The sequence below is a fragment of the Capsella rubella genome, unplaced genomic scaffold, assembly GCF_000375325.1.
Source record: "Capsella rubella cultivar Monte Gargano unplaced genomic scaffold, Caprub1_0 scaffold_7, whole genome shotgun sequence".
NCBI lineage: Eukaryota > Viridiplantae > Streptophyta > Magnoliopsida > Brassicales > Brassicaceae > Capsella > Capsella rubella.
In genome coordinates this window covers 3,992,948-4,013,582 of record NW_006238917.1, presented here as the reverse complement: position 1 = coordinate 4,013,582, position 20,635 = coordinate 3,992,948, and the positions used below count along the sequence as shown (strand labels likewise).

Below are 20,635 nucleotides of genomic sequence, written 5' to 3'. Positions count from 1 at the left end.
TATTTTTCTTTGCATGAATTAAGAGGCTTCCTTTTTTTAATTATTATCTTTATATATGAGGTGGACGTACGTGTTCATCATTTATTTTCGTATTCTTTCCATGGATTGAGATTGATCTAATTCTTTTACCTAGCATTAGCAGTGATACATCTATTTACTATACATATAAAGTTGAGCATCCTGTTAAATTACTGTTTATTATATCCAATATGTTTTTAACGAAAAACGTATACAATTAATATGAATAGTTTCAGCAAGCTTTACATAAATAGTAATAAATTTTAAAATGTTTGTTCAAAACGCAATATACGTAATCTGCAACAAACGGCATTGTATGACATACGTCTCAACTTGTATAGAGGAGAACCTTTTAAAAGAAAAAGCTTAGTAGCTTACTAACAATAATAAGACTATCGTAGATCTAATATTATTTGACCAACCACTGGATCCATATCGTCCAATTTTATATTAAAAAATGAAACAACATTTAGAAAATTAAACAAATGAACTCAAATAAATACAAATTATTTTCTTCACGAAAAAGTGCTTAGACAAAATCTCTCAAACTAACAAATGCACAACTAGCCCATGCAGAAAGTTTGGTTAAGATATGCCAGATTCCACCAAATGCAAATGAAATATAGCCATACATATACCCGTTCAACTATATATACTTTTAAATTGATCCACTAATCTTTTACGGTTTATATCTTTCACTCCCAAAAAGAGATTTTAATTAGTGAATTAGTTAATAAATACTTGGGGTTAAAAGTCAAGTTTGTAACTTTTCTCACATCTCTTCTCTTAATTCAAGTACATAATAATAAGACTTTACTATGATATGAATTTTTATTTGCAATACATTAATTGTAGAGTATCGTGATCGTGTAAGATATAACAGAAAATGAAATGTTGAGTTATAATTAACTGGTTAATTATCATAAAGGGTTACAAATGCCGTATCAAGAAAGTTATGCCGTATACTCAACATATGTTAATTTATTTGACTATATGCAAATTAAATATAAAATCACTCGTTTATGTATGTTCGGTAAAATAATTAGAACAGTTCTTCTGATTTGAATGAGTTGGCCATTCGTCTCTTTTTCGTGTCAACTTGTAACTAATATATAAACTTTGATAGACGACTTTCTCATTGTCGATGTTGGCTCAGTGATGATGTAACTAGCTAGTTCTCTTTATGTTTAGAGATGGACCAGATCGATGATAGATTAATGTGAGTGGCCCAAAACGATGATATGATTAACCATTCTCCAATTTTAACACTCAACCATTTTATAACACACATTCTCCTTACTTTATAGATGTCACTGTAATAAGAGATTTGTTCCCTTTTTTGGGGGTCAAATGTTATATTATGATTAATTGTTTCTTACGAAAAGTCTTACAATTTTAATTATCTAAACGCCCTACTAAATTAGATTCAAGTTGATCACAATTTTATCATGTTTAAATATTTTTTTTGTTATGACATTAGAGTTGACTATTGAAAACACAAAATTTTAGTTTACTTTAGAAAATGAATCACACCCATTAGTTATCTTTGGTTAAAATTAATAAATATTGTATATTTTATTATTTTTAAGAAAGTATTTCAAGGAAATACTGAAATATTAGAAAAACAAATAAACAAACAAGATATGGCGTAAACTCGTTATTTCTTCAGTTTGATCCCTCATCAGAAAACTATTTTAACTCTATTTTTTTTTTTTTTTTTTGAAACAAACTTATTTTTACCTCATCAGAAAATTATTTTAACTCTAAGGACATCCTCATTAGAAGGTTCTTAGGGGTAAAATTTATCAAAAAAATATTTTATATAATATACTCTCTTTGATAAATCTTATCCCTAAGGACCCTCCAATAAAGATGGTCTAATTTGCTCAACTGTATTATGGTTTCTAGTCCATTATATCGGTATGTTATAGTTCGGATGATCACATATTTTTTCTAAACATAAAAATGTGAAAATTAATTAAGTTTATTATGAAGTTTCATATATTAACAAGACAAATATTTTTGGAAAGTAGGGCGAATCAATAAATTAAAACTACGAATTTTTTCAAAGATTTTAATGAGTCTTGAGATTTCTAATAATTTTGTTGGTTTGGTTTTTCGGTTATGTCGATCGTTGATAACGTTGTCGAAATTAACCGAAATCAAGGTTTATTGATCCAAGCCCAATGAATTAATGAGTATCCGTCGCCGTCGATTTGTCTGAGCCTCACCGGTAGGGTTTAAGGTGTCTCCTTTGATTGCCGCCTTAATAATCAAAACCACTCTTCTTCTCCTCTAAGTCAGTTCACTAGACGGAGCTTAGAAGATGAAAAGGAAGCGTACCACTCCCAATAAACTCAATCGCGCGAAGAAGAAGAAGGACCCTGAAACCCTTCAAATTGATGATTCTCCGGTGGAGGTTGTAGAAATCAAACCGTGTAACCTAAAGGAAACACTTGCGGGCGTTACTGCTGAAGAGAGTCCATGGAAGAACCTTGGGCTTATAACTTCGTTGCAGAACAGAGATTTGGGCGTCAAAATGTAAGTTTTTATTGTTGCTTCTTTGCTTTACTTGACCATGTTACTACTTTGTTGCATTAAAGTTTGTGACTTTGGAGAATATATGCAAAAAAGTACCGAAATTTTTAGTACTCTGTATCACATTTGTGATAGTTTTAGCTGATATGTTTGTTGTTCTAATTTTACTTAGTTTTTGTGTTTTGTGTTTTCTAATTGAATTGGGAGATAAAGCAAATGTGGTATCTTTTGAATAATTAAGAGAATATGACTTGCAGGAAGGTGGAATTGGCTTTCAGTTTTGTTAAAGGTTATGGATGCAAAGATGGGGCTGACGAGGATGATGAATGTGAAGTGGTTAAGCTATCGCGGCTGATTATTTTTGTCAGTGACTGGATCCAATCACTGTTGATTTCTACAAAAAAGAATCTTAAAGTTGAGGGTGATTTAGATTCCGAACCATGTTTGGATTTCAGGTGTTGGGAGATCCTCAAGTTCTGCTTGAAGCAGTCATCAATCTTGGGCGTCTCTCTGAATTTGTCAAGAAACCTGCTAAAGGCTGTTGGGTTTATCACGGAAAATGTTTTATCTGGACTGAACATGTCTATGTCTTCGGAGGTCGATTTCCGCAATGGTCAAGGTTTTGGAGTTTACAGCTCTGTGGTTGATTGTCTAGGCTTGTTATTTTCATCGGAAAGGGGCATGTCCAGTGGCAGTTCAGACTGGTGGTTTTCAACTGTTGAACCAGTTCTGAAGCTCGCATGTAAAGTTCTTGCAGAGAATATGAACGATAGTCTTGCTGATAGATATGTTCTTCAAATTTCTTGTTTCGTTCTTGAGCCATTCTCTGAGTTCTTAATGACCCATTTAACTAAGAAGAACGAGTTTCGTGATTTTCTGGATAAGCTTTTTGCGCCATTCTTGGATGTGTTGGGTCTATTGAACCTCAGCGAGGACAAAAACAAGGATTTGAAAATAACTTTGCTGAAGTTGATTGAAAAAATATTATCTCTGGCTTTGTTCCATTCATCTCATCTTGATGGCTTCTTAGACTTGGGCGGAGCTGAAAAGTATTTACCAGGACCTAAAGAGAACAAAACTATTGTGAAGAGCTATCACCGGCACTTTTTTACCAAGTTCAAGAACATGTTGTTAATGAAGGAGGAGTTGGAGCTGAGCTGTATGGGGTCATTGTTTAGGTTGTTTATTAACAGAGTGATGAAACAACAAAGAGATTCAAATCCATTGCAAGAAGGCATGACGAAAAAGGCCTCAATTGCCGGGAAAGCAGAAAGGCCATTGAAGCTGCAAGACACAGCTACAAATGACAATGAGTCTTCTGCAAATAGTCAAAGTTCCCTCCGCCCAGAGACACGAAAATCACTTTTTAATTTCTTCCTGCATCTTATGGAACCTATATTACTCAAGATCGATGGATATAAACAATCTTGCTCTGAAATGGCTCCTCCATTGACTGATTTCTGTTGTGTTTTTAAGACAGCAAATAGTTTGTTGTTCCACTTTGCTCAAGAGCGAATATATGTGAAGACAGAGGATACATCTGGAGGAGCTTGCTTTGTTTTTCTCAAGACGATCTTTGAAGCAATAGTTTCAGTTGCTTCCCAATTAAAAAATCATTATCCATATGATGATGCGTCAGAGATGCATATTTTGTTAGCCAAGGAGCTAGTAACTGCAATAGGCTACCTGTTACAAATTGAGTACAAAGTCATTGAAAATGATTTAGTAACTTTGTGGCCAATTATTCTCTCTTTCCTGGAGTTTAGTAGTTTGTCACCAGAGAATTCAGAAGACGACTGCCCTTTGACTTCATTGTTACTTGGTCTTGGATGCCAGCTGATAAATTTATATAGTGATCTCCGCCAGGTTTGTCAAAATTTTATCCCTTTTAAGTTGTTGAGTTTTCTGCCTTGCTAGTATCTGTCATGTTGTTACTTTCCTTCTGAATACTGCTAATGTTTCCCTGATGATGTAGGTAAGTGTTGTTGTAGTATCTCTGTGCAAAGCTGTGAGGCTTGTGATACCTGTTGTTACACCTGCTGATGGTGATAGTGATGAGATGGTTGACACCGGAGAGCTTCCACTATCAACTGTGTTTCCTTTCCCTTTAGGAAAAAGTGAAAAATCAGTGGAAAAGCTCTTATCATCTCAAGAGTTAAGACTTGCTATACATAGGGCTATTAAAGTAATACCAGAAGGCCAAGCAAGTGGTTGTATAACGAGTTTGGCAACAGATTTATCAGAAACCATGAAGTGGATAAAAAAAGTTTGTTGCTCACCAAGTGCTGGAGAACAAGATGGACCGGTGGCAGCATTCTTGGGCGGATCTTTGTCTGATATTTATTCACTTATTCTCGACTCACTAACTATTACAACAGGTAATAGTAGCCTTGTTGGCCAGTCCATGAACGATCTGTTAGACCTCATCAGTCCTTGCTTAACCCATCTGGTTTCTTCAGACTCAGATTGCATTGAAAATTTCTTTTCTGCTGTCACCGAAATGCGTTTAGACATTATAATGACTGTAAAGAAGAGAGCTACCTATAGAAAGTCTGTGCGCTTGTTTATTATCTTTGTCTTGCGTATTTACATGTCTTCCAGAAGCTTATATAGGCAGGTGATTAGTCGTATGCCTCCCAAAAAACAAAAAGATATGGCTGGTACTAAGGGCGACTCTATTGCAGCTTGTTGTGGAAGGGATTGGATAAAAGAGAAAAGTTGGAATTATGAAGGCTATTTTTCATGGATCTCCCAACCCTCTGCTTCCATTGTCGACATTATTAAACACATTTCAGCTATTTACCTTAAGGATGACAGTGCAGATTGCTGCTTGCTGATATATATATTGTATAGAGTCACTCTTCAGAGACTTGTTGATTTGAACAGGCACATCAAATCTCTTGATTATGTGTCACAGATAAGTGATAATCAGGTACATGGTACAATGCTTAAGCATGTAGCAGTTCTTAAGCGTGAAGGAGAAGAGCTTACTGATTTCCTTTTGGGCGACAACATCATATCAGGATTTGCTGATGTTGGAACTTTTGAAATGACAGAAGATACTGATCAGTGGGTTCTCAGGGTTTCTGGGATCAACAGGAAGTGTTTGCCTGCTTTACGTTTGTGGGTCCTTAGCCAGCATATTGATCTTTGGTGTGCCCATGCAGGAAAAAAAAAATTGAAGAATTTTCTGTCTCAGCTGATAAGTTGTTCTGTTCCTTTTATATTGAACGGAGTGGGTATGTCTATTCCTGGCTGGGAGAATGATGTAGACAAGGGCTCTCAAAAGAAGAAAATAGGGTTGGAACAGTTCTCGTTAGGACTTCTTTTTGATTCAGTGCTGTATGAGCATGAAGTAAGTCATCTTTTTTTTTGGTGCAAAATTATCCAATTCCATATCTACTTGTTTTTTTAAGTGCTTATTCCAGATTTTTATTTGAATTTTTTCAACTAGTTTGTTCGCAGATATTTGGCGCTGAGTTTTTCTCATGTACTGAAAATGACAGCAGAAAACTTTTTCATGGATTTTACTGAAGAAGCTAACTTTGACTCACTGCCTGATTGGTCGGAGGTGTTAGTCTTGCTTGAAAATTCAATTGCCAAGTCACCTGGGAAGCTTCAATCAGAAGCCTTTTTAGAAGCACATGTATCACAGCTGGACAATCGGAAGTTCACAGCTTGTAAAAATTTGCTAAATCTTTTATGTGGGATTCCCAAGGAGTATATGAATAAGAAATCATTTCAACTTTATGCAAGTTATGTTCTCGACCTTGAAAGGTAACTATTTGCATATTGCATATGCTTTTTCTGTACATTAGCTCCAGTAAGGCGTGTTGGTTACCCTAAGTTTCATTGGCAAACATTTTGACAAATTTTACTTTCGTGAATCTTGTAGGTTAATCGTTTTTAGCATGTTGAGATGTTTGAACAAGCTGTCTACGGGTGATATGCAAAACCTTTTCAGCCTGTTCATCACTTGCCGAAAAACTTTGAAAAGTATTCTTATAGTTTCGTGCGACAAGGTGCTAGGAGCTTCCAAGTTACCTTTATCTGATAGTTTGTTGTTGGCTTCTTGGCTTTTCAAATCAGCACAAGCTGCGGTTACTTGCCAAATGAATATCAGGAATGATTTTACAGGGAAAGCAAGGGACACCGTCTTTTCTTTGATGGATCACACATCATATATGTTTCAAACTGTAAGTAAAAATCAATTCAGCAAGGCACTACCATTGTCTGATGGACAACTCATTTCATCCGAACTTTCTGAGGGAACTGGACAAGTGGACCTTATATTTGAGAGCTTGACAGAACAGGCCGAAACTTTACTAAATGCTTTAATTGTTACCTTCAGGGATGAGAAAACAGCCTTTGAATGTGAGAATCTGATACTGAACAAGTTAGCACCTATATTTGCTTGTTTTAGTGGATTGTTGTGGGGATTAGCATCTGCAGTGAGTCAAAGAGATATGCATAAAAATCATCAAAACACAAAACTGAAATGGAAATCAGAACAATTCTCGAAGCTTTCCTGCATTATCCATGTGCTTAGCAATTTTTTTGAGGTTTTCGCACAGGGTCTGTTTTTTAGTGGTGATCGGCAGCGGGAAATCCAAACCAATATCAACTGGACCAGATTGTTTGATGGGACTGAGGGTTCAATTGATCTTATGTGTGGTGATGTTGTAGACACTAGTGATGTGAAAAAGGAAATTATTGAGAGCATGATGAAGGGTGATACCTCGGAAAAAGTATTGGCACTCAGGCATCTGTTAATTGCTTCTGCTGCTATCCTACGGCTAAATCTGCAGATTGATGGCATTACCTTCTCACCTACATTTGTCTCTGTTCTCACGAACATTTCAAATGATCTACTATCTGAATTCGCAGACATGAGCGAGGTACCGTTCGAATTCTCATTTATTTGGTTGGATGGGGCAGTGAAAGTTCTTGAAGAGTTAGGGAGCCAGTTCTGTTTATCCAACCCTTCATTAAACAGAGATCTATATTCAAAGTTGATTGAGTTGCATTTGAAGGTGATTGGGAAATGCATATCACTACAAGGAAAAGAGGCCACCTTGGAATCTCACGAGACAGGATTTGGCACTAATGCAATCCATGCTAAGCAAGTGCTATTAGAAAAAAATCAGTCTCACCGATTGCATTGGTTGGATGAATTAAAACAGAGGCTTAGGATGTCATTTAAAGTGTTTATACATAGTTCCTCAGAGTTACACTTATTATCTGTAGTACAGGCTATAGAAAGATCACTGGTTGGAGTATGGGAAGTGTGCCCAGCTATCTATTGCATACAGACTGGAAACAGAGATGGAGGCAGAATCCCTGAAACCGCTGCTGCTGGTCTTGACTGTCTGGATCTAATTCTGGAACATGCCACAGGTAAATATTTGTTTTCTGAAAGCAATCTTAGTAAACTTGATGTTAATAGTTGTAATAATGAACTTATAGTAATAAATCGAATTTAGCTGCCATGTTTTGCGTTAGGATGTACGTGTAGTGTGATTCAAACACATTGTGAACCAAAATTTTGATATATTTGCTTAAGGTATCATTATTGTCTATTTACTGAATAGTTTATGTTTTGTAGGTCGCAAACGTCTGAATGTGGTTAAAAGGCACATTCAAGGCTTAATATCTGCAGTGTTTGGTATCATGGCTCACATGCAGAGTCCATTTATTTTCTTCACAAATACAGTTGTTGGTTCCAGTTCTCCAGATGCTGGGCCAGTCATTCTCATGTGTGTGGAAGTCTTGATAAGAATAGCAGGGAAACACGCTTTGTTTCAAATGGATTCATCGCACATAAGCCAATCCATACATATTCCTGGAGCAATTTTTAGAGATTACCTTCAGATACCAAGGGTGGGATTCTTGGTTATAGATGGAAATTTGTTATGCCAGGATGATCAGCAACAAAATCTGTTAGGAGGCTCAAAAGATCTTCAAGTAGACCAGACATTCTCGATGAGCCTGTATGCTGCATGCTGCCGACTATTATATACAGCGGTTAAGCATCATAAGAGGTAACTAGAATTTTGTTTGACTTACTCACAGAGTCCTGTTAAAGTTTACGATATTAGAACTTGATATGATGTCGTCCTTGCTGTGACATGTCAACATCTAGTGAAACTGAGGGGTCCATTGCTACACTCCAAGAATCTGTTTCTGCGCTTCTTAATTGTCTGGAGACAGCAGGGAATAAAGTGGGTAATCGTGTTTCATGGGAAGTGAAAGAGGGAATTAGATGTGCTTGTTTCCTCCGGAGGATCTATGAAGAGGTACGTCACTGCATCTACCATTTCTTCCTTTTGGGTTTATAAAAGGGAAACCTATTTCAGTTTTTAACAATCTGTTGGACTAAGAGGCTGTCAACTGAGTTTAGATATTTTGTTTTGACGGAAATTGCAATTAAGTCCGGATGTCTTAATGATTCTACTATTATGTGTCTCATTTTTGCTTTAAAAACAACTGGATTGCAGCTAAGACAACAGAAGGAGGTCTTTGGACAGCATTGTTTCAAGTTCTTGTCAAGTTACATATGGATATCTTCCGGTTATGGACCTATTAAGACGGGTCTCAAAAGGTAACAGTCTTCTCCCTTTTATTCTTCTTACATATACACTCCAAACATGGCTTAATGGTGTTTGTCCTCAAGTTTTAAGGATGTCACCAGAATAAGTAGATAAGAGTTAATTGATTTTACAACTTTTGCAGGGAGGTAGATGAAGCTTTAAGACCTGGTGTGTATGCTCTCATAGACTCTTGCTCACCTAACGATCTTCAATATCTCCATACAGTATTTGGTGGTAAAGACCTTTTCTATTCTACTTGTTGTCACATGATTTATGTTGTAATGCTAGAATCGGTTATGGACATAATTTGTTTGTCTCTCGTCTTTCTTTGTTCTTCTGCAGAAGGTCCTTGTAGAAACTCTCTAGCAACTCTGCAACAAGACTACAAGTTGAATTTCAAGTACCAAGGAAAAGTTTAGAAAAATCACAATTAGTTTTCTGTATTTCATGTTGGGAGGTAGGGTCCTTTTCCGGGATGATGGGATTTGCTCTCTTGTTGAAGTTGTAAAGTTGGGCATTCTCTTGAGTCTAGAGACCAAACCATGTGTTTTTTTCTTCCTAATATGATAATGATTTTGATTCACAAAACTGTTCTTAGATATTTAAGAAAATTATAATAATCTGTCTTCAATTAAAAATTAGACTGCACATTAAAAGCAAATAAGAAAAAAAAAAATTAAATATTTTAGAATTTAATATGCGCAATAATTGATTAAGACTTTTTAAGTACAAAGAATTGTTTGGTAGACTCTTGCCTTTGTGTTGTCTTTGTGTTGTCTTCGTGTTAAAGATGGTAATGGTTATGCCGTTATGGTCAAGTAGAGAAGATAATTGATCTCTTGTTTGTTTTTTTTTTGTTTGTTTTTTTTGGTAGAATAATTTATCTCATGTTTGAGAGAATATGTAAATCGATAATTAAGACATGATTTACGCTAAACCATAGAATATATTGATTCTTGTCTGCCACTAAACCATCACATTCTTTGCTATGAACTTATAATAAATATATAGTGTATTTAAAGATATTTCATATATAGTATTAGTAGTATCTCCGACGATTCAAGGCGGCTCCGACCATCAGTTTCCACGGTGCCGGCGGCTACAATACAGTAGTCGTTGTGAATAAAAGGATTGACCAAGTCATTGTCCTTCTTCTAGTCGAATCAACATCATCATATAAAATAATATAGGAGCCGAAAGCGTGTACTTTATACTTTGGTCGGTTTTTGATATTTGTCACATATATTTTTATTCTGAAATAGCAAAAATTTAGTTTGATGTATACATTTCTTGAAACTTAAAAGAAAACAGAATAATTTATTCTCTTGCCCCAAAAAGAACACACTCGTTTATCTCCAGCCTTCGTAATAAATCTTATTGGTGGTGATTTTGTGTGATATAAATGGAAAACTAAACGATACTATAAGAGAACAGAAAATATTGATTGTATAAAGTTTATTTTGCGACGGTAAAAGTTCATTATGATCAGTGTCCCAACCCTAAACTAACACCACAATCATTGATCACATTCATATACTGTGATTTCTTATAATACACGCACGTACGCACATGAACAAGGTGGGAAACAACATATTATAATTGGGAAATTAACACTCCCATAAAATGATATATTATGTTCATTTTGGTCCTTGTGCTACTAGCCAAATGATGCAAAGGTCAGGGTGATGTTATTTTTTTAACGAAAGGTTATGCTAGATGTTATAATTATCTCTGTATGTATTAGCTGTGGTCTGTGGACGTACGTGGATATCATTTACCTTTGTAGTCAAAGAAATTCATCACATCACGAAACTAAAAAGACGATCGTCGTCATTCTATAATTTGCTTTAGTGTTTAAACTAATCATCTCTTTAATTTCTGAAGTTTTTGTTTACTTTACCTGTAATGTTATAGGAAAAACTAAATTTATTAACTTATGAAGTTGTCTTTAATTTGACACGATCACAAGTAATGCACGTAGAGTCACGATTTGAGAACAAGTAATGCAAGTAGCAGATAAAATTTGTATTTAACAAAAGTACGAAACTATGCCAAACACATAAAATCTATTACAAAAAGTAGTCCTAATTTCTGAAAAGGGAATATTCCTGTACGTGTTCGATCTTTCTATCTCTTTGTTTTTCTGTTGTTACATTTTTCCAAAAAAAAAAGAAAACAGTAATCCTATACTAAATTCATAAGTCTTGTTTTTTCTTTAACCCATGATTTCAAGGATTTAATTTTCTGTTTGTCCAAAAAAATAAAAATAAACAAATCTTATAATACGCTGACCAAAGTTTGTTTTATGATATATTTTTTTAAATAATTAAGAGGTTTTGGGCCGAAACCCATACATCCTTTCAGGTCTCTCATCACAAGCGTTACTCAAACCGGTGACCTTTAGACATTTGCCACGATGATACTTTTATTTACTCCATAGATTAATGTCAAATGTCAAATAAAAGATATTTGTATTAATCTTGAGAAATTAAACAATTAAAGTAAATCAAGCAAAGTTTAATTCACATAAATACTTAAAGTAAAATGAATACAAAGAAGTTAACTGATAAATGTTTCTTCATATATATGATAATTTTTTAAAAAATAAGCTTTATGAAAGAAAGGAAACATATTTTAAGATAGAAAAAGATATTAAGAAATCCCAAAGTACAACTCATATTTAGATACAATTAAGCAATAATAATAATATAGTACTTATGAAAGATTGTTTAATTAAATGAAATGATCAGAAATGTGGTCAATTTTGTTCTGTCAACAAAGATTGGTCTAAATTAATCACCTAAGAAAGCTATTTAATCAACCTAAAGACTTTGAATTTCTTCCTCCAAACCCATTGCTAAACTTTTTTTTTTTTTTGGTCTAACCCATTACTAATCAATCATCAAAAAGCTTGAAACTATTTGTTAAACCAAAGACTGGAAAGACAGAGAGAGAAGGCTACAAAAGTAAGAGAAAACAGCCTTAAAGTTAAAGGTAATAGTACCTTTTGTTTGTTCTTCTTCTTTTTTTTTTTTTGTATAAACATTTTTTTTTTCTTCTTCTTCTTCCTTAAATATATTATATTGTTAGGACTCCGTAATTAGTAACGGCATTAGGAAAAAATTTTGATTATACAGAAATAACCAATTTGCTTACCTGTAGATGTGACCAAATTCATTGTGAAGTTAAATACATATCTTTAAAAAAGAGATTTTTATTACCTTCATTACAAAAGAAGAAACTGAATTTTACTGTAATTTGTTGTTATTAACCTGAGGTGATATGCAGTCAACTCATTAATTAAATGGATCAATAACTTAAATAAAATTAGATTTTTTTCTTTGTAATGTTTGCGCCAAAATCTTTCCCATTAGCATCACTGTTTTTTTTTTTTAATAATGGTCAGAAGTGGTAACGACATAAAATCACCAAACAAAGAAACCGTAAAAAAAAGTTTCGATTTTTATTTTTTTATCATCCAAAACCAAAGGTCTAATTTTTGTGTGTGTGTGTGTGTGTGTGTATGTGTGTAGAGAGTTGAATTTGATAATATGGGGTTTTTGTAAAATGAAGAATGAAGAATTTTACAGCTGATGGGTTCTCTGCTTCTCTCTTAGTGATAAGCACGCCTCTGTCTTCTCATCATCATTCCCTCCCAACCTTTTCTCTCTCTCTCTAAAGACTTTCAATTTGTTTATCATCTTCTCTCTCTAAATAAAGCTTTCAATTCAATTCTCTCTCTCTCTCTCTCTCTCTCTCTCTCTCTCTTTCTTTCACTTTTCTTCTTCTTCCTCTTCTGCTTCTGTTGTTCATCTTTTTTTTTTTTGCTTCGTCTCCCTCAGATTTTTGTATTTTTTTTTTGTTGCAAATTTTGTAATCAGATTGGATCTGGGTTTGGAGCTGAATAAGGTAAATTAGTATAACGTATTTGATCGAGTTTTGTATTCTCTTGAGATTTTTTTTTTCAGTTTCTGGGTTGTTTAGATTAGTTCTAAGACTTGCGTTGATCCGATTGGTTAAGCCAAAGGTTTAGTTTTTAATTAGTGAGGTAGATTTGTTAGAGAGCATCATCAATCCTTGAGCTTTTATAATTTATCTTGGGTTTTGTGATGTTGTTTATTCAAAATGTTGGGTTTGGTGAGTATGATGATGATGTTCAATAGGAAATGTTCTTCCTTTTTCTTTTTCTCGAATCTCTGAGTTTTGCTTTGGTTTCATCTAATTTGGTTTTGTTTGTCTTGGGGAATTGAATATTTCTGCATAACCCCTACTTCCAATGTTACATCAATTTCAGAGTTTTTTGCTGCTTTACCTAAACCCCTATGCATTTTGACAGTGATTGACTTGAGAGATGAATGATGTTGACCCTTGTGGATTCTCAGTTGTATAGTTGAGAAAACTTTGGTTTTTTGTTCTTTCTTATTGTTTTCTGGTTTCTCTTTCTGTTCATCAGCTAAATCCAAATCATGGGCTTCTCATTAATTGATGGTTTCCTTGTGTTTGATTGGAACCATATGCAATGCAAGAACCTTTTTTTTCCATTGCTTGTATTGCCTTGTCTGCAATTAAATGTGTTCTTTGATTGGTTTTTGATAGAATTGGTTTTGCATTTGTTGATTCTTGAAATTTTACTCTTATTTGCTATTGTCTCATAGGTTATTATTAGTCTTCTCTATCGTTGCGGCGTTCATAAGTTGGAGAAAGTGGTAAAGACTGCTTAAATATGTCTGTTTCCATGAGAGATTTAGATCCAGCTTTCCAAGGGGCTGGACAGAAAGCGTATCCTTCAAATTTGTTTTTTCTTATATTGTTTAAAGACTCCTATAGGAAAGATGCTACGTTTTACATTTCTATTTTGAATGATCTACATTATATTTTCCTTGACAATAAGTTAGAGGTATTGAGGTATGGCGTATAGAGAATTTCCTCCCTACCCCAGTTCCAAAATCTTCCATCGGGAAGTTTTTCACCGGTGATTCTTACATAATATTGAAGGTATGGCCTAGTTACAACTTCTTTTTTGCTTCCTTTTTTCCAGTTTACGCCGGTTTTCTACATCGAGTCTCGGTTAAAAATAATTTATTTCTGGCAATTGATCTTCTGTGACCAGACAACGGCTTTAAAAACTGGTGCATTGCGCCATGATATCCATTACTGGCTTGGTAAAGATACCTCTCAGGTAAACCCCTGTTAATATTCCCTATCCTTGCTTTTGTAGAGTGACAGGAATAGTTTGAGAGAAGGTACTAATTTTATTTTAAAAACTAGGATGAAGCTGGGACTGCTGCAGTTAAGACAGTTGAATTAGATGCTGCTCTTGGAGGTCGTGCAGTTCAGTATAGGGAAGTTCAAGGCAACGAAACCGAGAAATTCTTGTCTTATTTTAAGCCATGTATCATTCCTCAAGAAGGTGGAGTAGCATCAGGATTCAAACATGTGGAAGCCGAAGAACATATTACCCGCTTATTCGTCTGCAGAGGAAAACATGTTGTCCATGTCAAAGAGGCAAGTCACATTTCACTTTTTTGGTCCTTTATAAGTTATCTTTTATCTCACTCTGTAGTCACTAATGATCTAAATTGATTACAGGTTCCTTTTGCTCGGAGTTCTTTAAACCATGACGATATATACATTCTTGACACAAAGTCCAAGATTTTCCAATTCAATGGATCCAATTCAAGTATCCAAGAGAGAGCAAAAGCATTGGAAGTGGTTCAGTACATCAAAGATACCTACCATGATGGGACATGTGAAGTTGCTACAGTTGGTTAGTGAGCAAAGCGGTTTAATTAGGGATTAGTATCTCTATAATCTCTTGATTTGGTCTCTAATTGTATATATTTCATTTCCAGAGGATGGGAAACTTATGGCTGATGCTGATAGTGGAGAATTTTGGGGTTTCTTTGGCGGGTTTGCTCCGCTACCTAGGAAAACAGCTAATGATGAAGACAAAACTTTTAATTCCGATATCACCAAATTGTTTTGGTAACATCTTCTCGTCATATACAAATATTTTGATCCCCTAATGCTTCAAATGAACACAATTTTCTTTACTTAATTTGTAGTGTCGAGAAGGGACAGGCAAATCCTGTTGAAGGCGATTCGTTGAAGAGGGAGATGCTAGATACAAACAAGTGTTACATTCTTGATTGTGGAGTTGAAGTGTTTGTTTGGATGGGAAGAACCACTTCTCTTGATGATAGAAAAGTTGCCAGTGGAGCTGCAGAAGTAATTTTTTTTATCAAGTCTGAATATATTTTTGTTGTATGCCATAATGTTTGCTGATGTTAGTAGATCCATACAGGAATTGATACGTTCATCTGAACGACCCAAATCACAAATGATCCGCATAATAGAAGGGTTTGAAACCGTACCTTTTCGATCAAAGTTTGAATCTTGGACTCAAGAAACTAATACAACTGTGTCAGAGGATGGTAGAGGCAGAGTTGCTGGTCAGTAATCCCGAACTCAAAAATTGAATAATGGTTTTAAATTCTTTACACGTTGCTGAACTGTTATCTGTTTTTTTTTTTTGTCATTTTTTGAGCAGCTCTTTTGCAACGACAAGGAGTAAACGTGAGAGGCTTGATGAAAACTGCTCCGCCTAAAGAAGAGCCTCAAGCTTTCATCGATTGCACGGGAAATCTGCAGGTTTGGCGTGTGAATGGACAGGAAAAGACTCTCCTCCAAGCTGCTGATCATTCAAAATTCTACAGTGGAGATTGCTATGTTTTCCAGTATTCTTATCCCGGAGAAGAGAAAGAAGAAGTTCTTATAGGAACGTGGTTTGGCAAACAAAGTGTAGAGGTGAGCTCTCTGAAAAACATAAAAGCAAATTCTGACATGATTGTGTCACGTATACTCTGTTGATGTATATGCTTAAGCAAGAACTTACAAGTTGCAAGTAGGGTTTAATTTGTCTATCTCTGATCATGTATAGGAAGAAAGAGGATCTGCAGTCTCTATGGCAAGCAAAATGGTTGAATCAATGAAATTTGTACCAGCTCAAGTAATTTTCTTCTGCAGTCATTCCAAAAGTATGCCACTGAATTTTATCTTCCTTTTTTTCTGAACATTTTTATTCTCTTGTCTTAGGCGCGCATTTATGAAGGAAAGGAACCCCTTCAATTCTTTGTAATTATGCAAAGCTTTATCGTTTTCAAGGTTTGTCTAATCATGTGGTTTTGTTTTATCATCCATGTTCTCCGTATGAATGTATACAATCTTTTATGAATATATACAATTTTGTTTTTTATTTCTGTTGTTTTCACAGGGTGGCATTAGCAGTGGATACAAGAAATACATAGCTGAGAAAGAAGTTGATGATGATACCTACAATGAGAATGGTCTTGCTCTATTCCGCATTCAAGGGTCTGGTCCGGAAAATATGCAAGCCATACAAGTTGAACCGGTATATATCAATTTCCCCATTCTTCATTGTTTAATGCTGTAGAATCATTGAGAACTGAGAAACACATCGAGGTCACAGTCTCACAGATGAAGTGAGACAGAAATCTTAATGGCTTCTAATATATTGTTTATTTACTTTAAACAGGTTGCTTCATCGCTGAACTCCTCATACTGTTATATACTACATAATGATTCTTCTGTCTTTACTTGGGCTGGAAATTTATCAACTTCAACTGACCAAGAACTCGTCGAAAGGCAGCTTGATCTGATTAAGGTAAGATATGTTTCACCTTAATCTCTTGAAGGATAAGTCAAGTTTTGTCAGTCATTATTAGTAAATATCAACGAACGAAAAACTAAGCAGCATCTATTGTGTTATTTTGTTCAGCCAAATCTACAGACGAGAGCACAAAAGGAAGGTTCAGAATCAGAACAGTTCTGGGAGTTATTAGGAGGCAAAGCTGAATATTCGAGCCAAAAGCTAACAAAGGAACCTGAGCGTGACCCTCACTTGTTCTCCTGTACATTCACAAAAGGTACAAATGATCTTATTTTTTGTACCCATAAAGTTTAAGCCTAAGATGATATATGCACACAATGACTTTTTTTTTTCTTTTCTTCTCATTACTGAAATGCAAATTAATCCAGATATTCTGAAGGTGCGTATACTCAAAAATCTTTCTTTAAGATTTATGCAATCATACTTGGAAAACGCTTAAATCCCAAGTGATTTTTCTTTTTTTGGGTGATCTTTTGGCAGGTGACAGAGATATATAACTTCACACAGGATGACTTGATGACCGAAGATATTTTTATCGTAGACTGTCACTCAGAAATCTTTGTCTGGGTTGGCCAAGAAGTAGCCCCAAAGAACAAGTTGCTAGCTTTAACTATTGGAGAGGTCAGATATAATAGCTACATTGCAAATAAAACCCTGCCTTAACGTTAGAGAGAATTAATCTCAAAAGATCCTGAAATCTTTAGGCAAGTTTCTCATTTATACCTTTTGTTCCCTTAGAAATTCATCGAGAAAGATTCTCTCCTGGAAAAGTTATCCCCTGAGGCCCTTATATATGTGATCATGGAAGGTGGTGAGCCGTCATTCTTCACCCGGTTTTTCACTTCTTGGGATTCCTCAAAATCAGCTGTAAGCACCTATCAACTTCAATCGATTTCCCCAAATAAGAACTGAAGGAATCCCTGAAAAAGGGTTAACAACTCTCTTTTTGTTTACAGATGCATGGAAACTCGTTCCAAAGAAAACTCAAAATTGTCAAAAATGGTGGAACTCCAGTTGCAGATGTAAAGACTCTTCTTGCTTTTCCTTTTGATTAATGATTCTTCTGTGTGTGCTTTTCTAAAGCTTGTTTGTTCATTCTTCTCTTTTGTTGTGCATTTGTTCATTAGAAACCGAAACGAAGGACTCCAGCTTCATATGGTGGCCGTGCCAGCGTTCCTGACAAGTCACAGCAGCGGTCAAGAAGTATGTCGTTTAGTCCAGACAGGGTTCGTGTGAGGGGCAGATCTCCAGCGTTCAATGCACTCGCAGCAACATTTGAGAACCAAAATGCAAGAAATCTCTCAACTCCTCCCCCAGTAGTTAGGAAACTCTACCCGAGATCTGTTACTCCTGACTCCTCAAAGTTTTCTCCCGCTCCCAAGTCTTCAGCCATTGCTTCTCGTAGCGCCCTTTTTGAAAAGACACCTCCCCAAGAACCTTCAATCCCAAAACCACTCAAAGGTATTCTTTACAAACATTTTTGCTGAATGAATGATCAGAAAGTGTGAATATCTGTCATCTTTGTTTAGGGATTCGCATTTCTGCAGTATGGTCATTTCTCTGCAAGTTTCAGTATCTTTTTGCATCTTGTTTAGAGAGTCAGTTCTCTTAATTTACTTCTGAGTATTGAGCTTTCTTATTTCAATTGGACATGAAGCGAGCCCGAAGACACCTGAGTCTCCAGCGCCAGAATCCAACTCAAAAGAACAGGAAGAGAAAAAGGTAAATGACAAGGAGGAGGAGAAATCAATGAGCAGCAGGATAGAATCTCTGACGATTCAAGAAGATGCTAAAGAAGGAGTCGAAGACGAGGAAGATTTACCATCTCACCCTTACGAACGTCTCAAGACAACTTCCACTGATCCTGTCTCAGACATTGATGTAACAAGGAGAGAGGTAAGTTCAAGTCAACAACAAGTTTCATATGTAAGTGAGATTGTGCAGTGAAAGAAGATCCTTACAGTTTATCTTGGTCTGTAATATAGGCTTACCTTTCATCAGAGGAGTTCAAGGAGAAATTCGGTATGACAAAAGAAGCTTTCTACAAGCTGCCTAAATGGAAACAGAACAAATTCAAAATGGCTGTTCAGCTTTTCTGAGAAACAATCCTTCTTCGTCTCAGTCAACAGCTTTCATAAAATCCGGTAACAAACACAGTCGCAACCCCGAACAGTGACATACGTCCTTTCTTTCGACAGAGAATATATGGTGAGATTTTCTTTTGGTTTCAGCTATATGGAGAAGATCCAAGGGACAGTGTCAGTGCATTTTAAGCTGCTTCTGCTCCCCATGAGAAGCTTAATACATCTGTCATGGCTTGTTTAAAACAAACAACCCAAAGCAGTTTTCTTTTCCTCTAATTTTATTTCTTCTTCTTCTCCTTCAGATCTTTCTGATTTGTTTTCATGATCTGTTTGCTTTGGTTCTCCCTACTTCAATCTCCATTTTTCTTAGTTTGCTGGCTAAAGTTAGATTTTGTTCTTTTTTCTTCATATTTTGGGATTGTTTCTTCTTCAGGTCACAGGTTTTGACCTTGAGTCTTTGATTTATTTATTCTTGGGGTTATTTTGCTATCAAATTGAGGAAATTTGGTTTCAAAAGCAATATTTTATTTAGTGAGATTTCATAAAAACAAATTAGACTCTGTAATTTTGTTTTGCAGAAGTTGAGCATTGAGTGTTTTTTTGTTTAATTTATTTTGGTGTACAGCAAAGTGTACAAACTAAAACTGTGCTTTTAAGCTTCAGATTATTATATTTTACAACATTTTCTCTCAATTATAGAAAATACCATTTGTTGTCCAAAACAGGAATGAAACCAGTTACAACTTTATAAGCATGTTTTGCACTTTAAATAAATCTTGTTTTTCGATAATTCATCAATATTATTTTCTTTGAAATGATGATTTATCCAACTGTAATAATAATTCGGATTGTTAATACTGTTAATTCTTGAAAGATATCTAAAACTTTACGTAATTTATATCAAAGTAAAGCTCATGTGTTACTAACACTAGGAAAGTTAAGAGGACTAATAAAAGACTGATGAGTGATGAGATAACGAAAAAAATCCATTAAATAAGATGTATGATTATGGATGATCATCACACACACGTAAAAGAAAAATGCTAAATGTGTTTTGTTTTTTGGTTGTTGTCTTGTTTATATACATTGGTCAATGCATGAAAGGAGAGTACAGTAGAAGATGCTGAAAACGGTGTCGTTATCTTCAATAATGGTTAGATGCCATGTGCATGAATATTTGAGGCGCCATCAAGACTTTATATATATGACTCTTATATTGATTTTGAGTATTAATTAGTTTTTATAACTTTGATCAAATAATTTAGATGCCAACTAGCGATTGACCTAATTTTTTTAACAGACATAGTTTTGATGGTTTCTATATATAGACTGCAGAGTTTGAATTCTTTAACTCTTTGGGTCAATGGACGTAACATTTGCAATTTAACCTTCTTTTTATCTTTTTTAAGATGACTCTGACGACGAGAGTTATCACATATTGCCACATCTGTGTGGTTGGACTTGGACGACGTCTTAACGAACACTGATGATTTTAGGCTTTTTAGCTTGTCGTTCTCTACAACGACAATTATGTATACTATACGAAACTCTTTCGTTTAGACTTAATTGGATCATCAAGACAAAAACTAATCATCTAGCTCAATTAATTATTCAACCCAAGCACGAACATGACTAGTCATTGATGTAAGCTCTCTTAACAAACTCTGTTTTCCTACATTTTCTAATTTTAATATATCTAATGTGGAAACAAAATA

The 20,635-nt window shown here is 35.1% G+C and overlaps 2 protein-coding genes across 4 annotated transcripts; both read left to right on the top strand.

Annotated features, from left to right (window-relative positions):
- Positions 1-2,242: 2,242 nt before the first annotated feature.
- Positions 2,243-9,734, top strand: LOC17879042. Of its 2 annotated transcripts, none has more exons than XM_006282472.2 (10): positions 2,243-2,559; positions 2,814-4,422; positions 4,532-5,911; positions 6,011-6,333; positions 6,452-7,953; positions 8,162-8,597; positions 8,699-8,852; positions 9,054-9,157; positions 9,289-9,380; positions 9,489-9,734. In XM_006282472.2, the coding sequence occupies exons 1-10, from the start codon at positions 2,345-2,347 to the stop codon at positions 9,563-9,565; spliced, it is 5,892 nt and encodes a 1,963-aa protein (XP_006282534.1). In that variant the 5' UTR covers positions 2,243-2,344; the 3' UTR covers positions 9,566-9,734. The 2 variants fall into 2 exon arrangements, with proteins under 2 accessions (XP_006282534.1, XP_023634657.1); XM_023778889.1 differs by lacking the exon at positions 2,243-2,559 and having other exon boundaries at positions 2,855-2,919; positions 3,012-4,422.
- A 3,209-nt stretch (positions 9,735-12,943) lies between these two features.
- LOC17880335 (villin-4) lies at positions 12,944-19,613 on the top strand. Of its 2 annotated transcripts, XM_023778346.1 has the most exons (23): positions 12,944-13,055; positions 13,802-13,925; positions 14,042-14,141; positions 14,257-14,325; positions 14,415-14,651; positions 14,736-14,913; positions 14,999-15,131; positions 15,212-15,374; positions 15,451-15,598; positions 15,697-15,953; positions 16,087-16,155; positions 16,242-16,310; positions 16,420-16,557; positions 16,702-16,830; positions 16,945-17,092; positions 17,205-17,215; positions 17,317-17,457; positions 17,575-17,703; positions 17,793-17,858; positions 17,964-18,297; positions 18,494-18,732; positions 18,822-18,980; positions 19,068-19,613. In XM_023778346.1, exons 2-22 carry the CDS (start codon positions 13,870-13,872, stop codon positions 18,933-18,935), a joined length of 2,928 nt encoding a protein of 975 aa, XP_023634114.1. In that variant the 5' UTR covers positions 12,944-13,055; positions 13,802-13,869; the 3' UTR covers positions 18,936-18,980; positions 19,068-19,613. The 2 variants fall into 2 exon arrangements, with proteins under 2 accessions (XP_023634114.1, XP_023634113.1); XM_023778345.1 differs by having other exon boundaries at positions 18,822-19,613.
- Positions 19,614-20,635: the final 1,022 nt, after the last annotated feature.